Source organism: Bidens hawaiensis, unplaced genomic scaffold (genome assembly GCF_021521415.1).
Source record: "Bidens hawaiensis isolate Kalapana, Puna unplaced genomic scaffold, B.hawaiensis_p1.1 tig00030157_1, whole genome shotgun sequence".
NCBI classification, from domain to species: Eukaryota; Viridiplantae; Streptophyta; class Magnoliopsida; order Asterales; family Asteraceae; genus Bidens; species Bidens hawaiensis.
In genome coordinates this window covers 26,528-32,660 of record NW_027495001.1, presented here as the reverse complement: position 1 = coordinate 32,660, position 6,133 = coordinate 26,528, and the positions used below count along the sequence as shown (strand labels likewise).

The 6,133-nt window shown below is 40.8% G+C and overlaps 1 protein-coding gene across 1 annotated transcript; it reads right to left on the bottom strand.

The window, feature by feature from the left end:
* Positions 1-3,155: 3,155 nt before the first annotated feature.
* Positions 3,156-4,791, bottom strand: LOC143579885 (uncharacterized). The gene is made up of 2 exons (XM_077063060.1): positions 4,354-4,791; positions 3,156-3,740 (listed from the first exon to the last, which is right to left on the bottom strand). The coding sequence occupies exons 1-2, from the start codon at positions 4,789-4,791 to the stop codon at positions 3,156-3,158; spliced, it is 1,023 nt and encodes a 340-aa protein (XP_076919175.1).
* Positions 4,792-6,133: the final 1,342 nt, after the last annotated feature.

Genomic DNA, 6,133 nt, shown 5'->3' with positions numbered 1-6,133 from the left:
CATTTAAATCAACAGTGGGAGCAGAGTGTACCTAAGATGATGATCCTTTTTCTTTCTCAATTATGGCCATGAATGCCACATTTTCTTTCTTGATATCATCTGAAATGTCCTCTTCATGATTGATCCAATCAAAATTTCCTTCATGTTGTGTAGTCACTGCCACATTTCCTTGATTTCTGATCTGATTTTGGTTTGCTGGAACAGTGTTTTTTGGAACATTTTGAGCTGCCTGAAGATTTTGATTGTTGTTCATTTGAAAACCTTGAGTTTGTTGCATACTTTGTTGTTGATTGTTCATTTGAGGCTGAAATTTGTTGAAGTTGGGGTTGTAATTGTTGTTGGGATTGAAGTTGTTGTTGTTGAATCTTGGCTGATTTTGTTGGTATTGTTGCTGACCTCTTGGCTGTTGATTCGGAAATTGATTCATCTGAAAGTTTCTTGGTTTATTGCACTCTCTTGCAAAATGACCAGGTTGCTGACATTTGTAGCAAATTACTTTTGACTTGTCAAATCCAATCCTGTCATTAGGACCAGAAACCAGTAACAGCCTTTTACTTCTCAAAGCCAACGTGGTAGCTTGCCATTTCAAATCCATGTCTTCCAAATCATCTGCATCAATTTGTTCTAAGTCATCTTGTACCACACTTGTGTGAATCAAGTTCTTTGCAACAAAGGCATTATATGACTCAGTGAACATAGAAAGTAAGGCCTGTGTTTCATTGCCTTGTCCATTTCCACCACTAGAATGAGGTAAATTTCCACTTGTCATAGAGGCAGAATCAGTGTCATCAATCAGTTGCACATTGAACCTCTGCTGATTTCCTTGATTACTTGTGCTACCTCCAATGAAAGATTTTGGAGTATCAGCATTATGCTCAACTGGTTCTTCAATGATGGGAATTTGCTGTTGATTCTTGGTAGTCAAGTTACCCATTGGTGCAATCAATGCATTTGAAACATTGAAGTAGGGTCTTTCTTTCTTAATCATTTCATTCTCTATCATTTCAAGTTCTGCAGCCTGAAAGAAGCATACTATATTATCCAATTTCAATTCATTGAATTTATGCTTCTGAAGGATGAATTTGCAAGCAGTATACCATTCCTTTAGCATTGAGTTGAGTAACTTTGTATTTAAATCAAAGTCAGTCATTACATAATCAGTTGTCCTCAACTCATTCACAATGGCTAGAAAACGTTCTAGTATTGATTTTAACCTTTCTCCCTCCTTATACTTGAACCTTTCAAACTGTTGCTTCAATCATTGTTTCTTAATGTTCTTCAGCTCAGTATTCCCTTCATACATCTCAATAATGGCATCATACATTTGTTTGGCAGTTGTATGATGTGCCACCTTGGTTAAAATCTCCTAAGTCAGTCCTAGCTTAATCATAACTAAGGCCCTGCCATCCACCTTTCTCATTCTTTCTCTTACAGTAGCAGTTCCAGTTGTATTTGCACCTTCTTCAACTGCAGCTTGTGGACCATTCTTGATGGAGTTTCACATATCAACATCATTGTAGCACACGGCTGCTTCAAAAAGCACTTTCCACTTGGTAAAGTTTTCCTGTCCATACAATCTTGGTATCTTGTTACTAGACACCTCTTGTTCCTCATATCCAGACATTAACAAAGACTTAAAATCAGTTTCTTTGTAAAAAGGAAAGTTTTAAAATAATCATATCTGAAAACAGGTTTTTCAGATCTGATGTGTCTGATATAATTAGAGCAAGATTTAGATATAAAGATTAAAGCTTTAATTGAAATAAGGAAGAGAAAACACTGGTAGATTGTAGATCTGGAAGAAAAATGAAGAACAGAGCTGCTGACGTCACAAATCAATGGAACAGTGGTCTGCTTACGTCATCTTTCTTCAAATCTTCAATCAGCAACAAGAATATATCCAAAATAGTAGCAACAAGCTCTGATATCACTTGTCAGGTCCCCGATTTCAGCTGGATCTTACTCAAATCATGTCGTAACTCACACAAATAAATGTGCTAACAAGAGAGTTAATGACGGGTTGCTATATTTAGAAAAATCACCATTTGTTAAAGGCGGAATCAATAACAAACATATGGTTTCTTAATCAGTATTCAAAGGTAACCAACACAAACAAGATTTACTCAAAAGATTTCCAGTTATATAATATCAATCATACAAAGTGGATAATCGATTTAGGGTTTCTTGAAGGAAGGTTTTATCAGTACTATACTAAGACAGCCGTCACACACAATATTCTTTCTTAATTAATGTGTCTGTCTGCCTTAGGCGGCGTGCCCTAAAACATTATATTTATAGGCCTACCACCTTATGACAGCTGTCATTCCTTTTAGAAAACCTCAAACGTAAATACATATTCAAATTACATATTCAGAAATATTCTAAGTGTAAAACAAGTCTTCCGGGTAGGCTTTGCATCAATCTAGTCTTTCCGAGTATGCTCTGCCATCCTTTATGACTTGGTAATATAGAAGTGTTCTCGAGATCAGTTTCCGGGTAGACTTTACTTGAAGAGTATTTTACCAAGTAAAATACTCACCGGGTAGACTTCAATCTTCTTGGCTTTGTCAGACTTTGCCCGACAAACCCTTACGAGCAACCTTGTTCTTCAATGATCCCTTCAACCCTTTGCTAGAGAAAAACTTATTAGCAAAGTGTGCTCGGTAGCACTATTCCTTGCTTAAGTTGAGCCGTGCCCGATGATACTTGAGATATATCATTAAATTATCAAGCTTACGTGGACCATACTTATTAATGAATATCTTACCCGGTCTTCCAATTACTTGGCTTCATGAGCTGGGTTAGCCTGAGCTTACTCGGAATTGAACTTTACTTAGCTATGAAGAACAAACCTGCTTGATAAAGTATCATTGCCCGGACTTGCATATACTAGTGAACCATACCCGATAATTCACTAATTTGCAAACCCTGCTCGGAGATTCACTAAAGAAGACTTAGAGAAGATAACCCTGCCCGATAGACAAAATATCGTACCCGGCTAAGTAAATCTTGCTCGGAAGTCTAAGGTTTTCCCGGATCCATACTTAGCGAATTCTGAGGAGGTTGAGAAAATTTCAATCTCCCATATGTCATTTTGAACAAATCTTTGACTTAGCAATCTTCCCCTTAGGTCAATTTCTTGACCCAACACATTTTTAGAACGGCCAAGCTGAAGTGACTGGAACGAGCTCATTCTTTGGTCGTAGCATGTTAAGAGCATGACGTTGGCATGAATCACACTTTCTGATTTCATGTACAGCGTCCAGATGCATTCCTGGCCAATAATATCCAGCATTCATTAATTTTCCTACGACCGTGCGGGGGCCAGCATGAAGACCACATATGCCTTCATGAACTTCTCTGATTAAGTAATTCATGTCCTCGGCGTCCACACATCGAAGTAGTGGTCCAAGGAAGGAACGTCGGTATAAAACACTGTCATGTATCTGGTAGTTCAAGGCTTTGTGTTTTATCTTCCGGGCCTCGGCTTTTCCTTCTGGGAGGGCTCCTGATGACAAGTATGCTGTGATAGGTGTCATCCAGGATTCCACTCCGGTTTGAATCACCAAAACTTTATGTTGCGGAATAGACGGGAGGTCCAATATTTCAATACGGATGTCTTTAGCAAAGTGTTCGAAATTTGTTGAAGCCAGTTTGCTAAGAGCATTTGCTGATTTGTTCTCGCTTTTTTTTATGTGGATCACTTTGCATGAGGAGAACTGGAGCATCAAATCTTTCGCCTGTGACACATAGGAAGCCATTATGTCATTCTTTGCTTCATATGTGCCATTGATCTATACCGCAATTAACATGGAGTCCACGCGGGCTTCCAAATGTTTCACCCCAAGCTTTTTGGCTATCCGTAAGCCGGCCAGGAAAGCCTCATACTCTGCCTCGTTGTTAGTACTCTTGAAGTCTAACTTTATGGCGTATGTAAACTAGTGGCCTTAGGGATTGACTAGCCTACGCCAGATCCCTCACTACTTGAAGCCCCGTCCGTGAACAAAGACCAAATATGTCCTTGTTCAGGAGGTGCTTGGGGTTGTTGCTCGATCATTCATTCTTTCTCTTTGTGTTGCGGGACTTCAGTGACGAAGTCCGCCAACACCTGCCCTTTAATTGTTGGCCTAGGTTTGTATTCTATCGCGTGTTCACCTAGCTCGATGGCCCACTTCGCCAATCGCCCAGACAATTCCGGCTTACTGAGAACGTTCTTGAGTTTGTATCCGGTAAAAACGTTGATGGGATGCCCCTGAAAGTACCTGCGGAGGCGTCGGGCAGCATAGACCAATGCTAGGACAAGTTTTTCAACATTGAATATCTTGTCTCTAGGTCTGACAGTATTCTGCTGACGTAGTAAATCGGTGTTTGAACATTTTTCCTATCTGTCAGGAGGACAGCCCCGATAGCAATGTCTGATGCTGACAAGTACATTGTTAAGGGCTCCCCCGCATAAGGTGCTGTCAACGTGGGCAATTCCATCAAACATTTTTTAACCTCCAAGAAAGCTTGTTCCGCTTCTGTGATCCATCTGAATTTTGCTTTCTTGAGGTAGTTTCTTAGTGTTGAGACAAAAGGATAGGATTTGGCTGCATGATTTGCCAAAAAGCGATTCAAAGCAACCAAACGACCGTTGAGCGTCTGAACTTCCTTGAGGGAGAAAGGAGAAGGAATGCGGGCTACAGCTTGGACTTTATCCGGATTAGCTTTGAAGCCCGCACCCGTAACAATTACTCTGATGAATTTCCCTTCCTCCATCCCGAACGAACATTTAGCTGGATTCAGCTTCATGTTGATATTTTTCAATGTTTCGAACGTCTCTTCGATGTCTTTCAACATTTGGTCTTCCTCAATACTCTTGATAACGAGGTCGTCCATATAAACTTCCAGATTTCGACCAATTTGACCATTAAACGCTATGTCCATCAATCGCTGATATGTGGACCCCGCATTCTTTAGTCCGAAACGCATCATTTTATAGCAAAAGGTGCCTTGATCGGTACGAAAGGCTGTTTTATCCTCGTCACCCGCAGCCATGCGGATTTGATGATAGCCTTTGTAAGCATCTAAAAATCACTTGAATTTAAACGGTGCCACAACGTCAACCTTGAGATCGATTTCCGGTAACAGGTAACAGTCCTTGGGACACGCCTTGTTTAGATCCTTGAAATCTATACACATCCACCATGTCCCGTTGCTTTTGGGAACGATAACCGGATTGGCGACCCAGGTTTGATATTGAATTGGACGGATAATTCCAGCCTGTAAGAGGTCCTGAACTCCTCATTCATTGCTTTTGTTTGTTCCGGACCCATTTTACGTTGTTTCTGAACTATCGGTGTAAACATTGGATTTACCCTCAGTTTGTGCTCCGCAATACTCCGCGGGACACCAGTCATGTCCGCGGGTTGCCATGCGAAGACATCGATGTTCTTTGATAACAACTGTTTCAAAAAGGTCCTTACTATCTCAAAGATAGCAGGTCCAATTGTTACAGTTTGATCAGGAAACTTCTGGTTCAAAACCCGTTTTTCCGGCTCAGTCCTCGGAGATTGTTTTGGAAACTTGCTGGGTGTTGAGCTTTCAGTTGCGAAGCAATGTCGATTGATATGAATTATCACTAAGCCGGTGCGAGTTGGAACCCCTACCGCACCGTGAGCTGTGGACGGATGAGCATTGAAATCACCAATTGCTTCTCGTCCTAAGATGATATCATGTTTCGACGTTGCTGGCAGAACAAAAAATTCGACCTCTTCGGTCCTTGAATGAGTTCCATCACTTAAAGTGACTGGGAAAGAAATCACCCCTCACGGGTGGATTATTTCTCCTCCAAATCCTGACACAGGAGCATGGATGGGTTTCAGACTTTCTTTATCCTCTTCATCAAGTTTGTCAAAGCACTGTTCGTACATGATGTCCGATGTACTGCCAGTGTCAAAGAAAACATATTGGGAGCGATAATGACAGAAGAGAGCGGTGATAATTAGGGGGTGTTTGTTATTGGGACCTCCCTTAATTCGTGGAAAAATTACTGGTTCATTTTTCCATTTTTCTTCGTCAAACTCTCTTCTCTTTCCTCCCGTCTTACGTCCGCCCTGGATCATATGGACGTTTAATTCCTTGACTTGCTTTT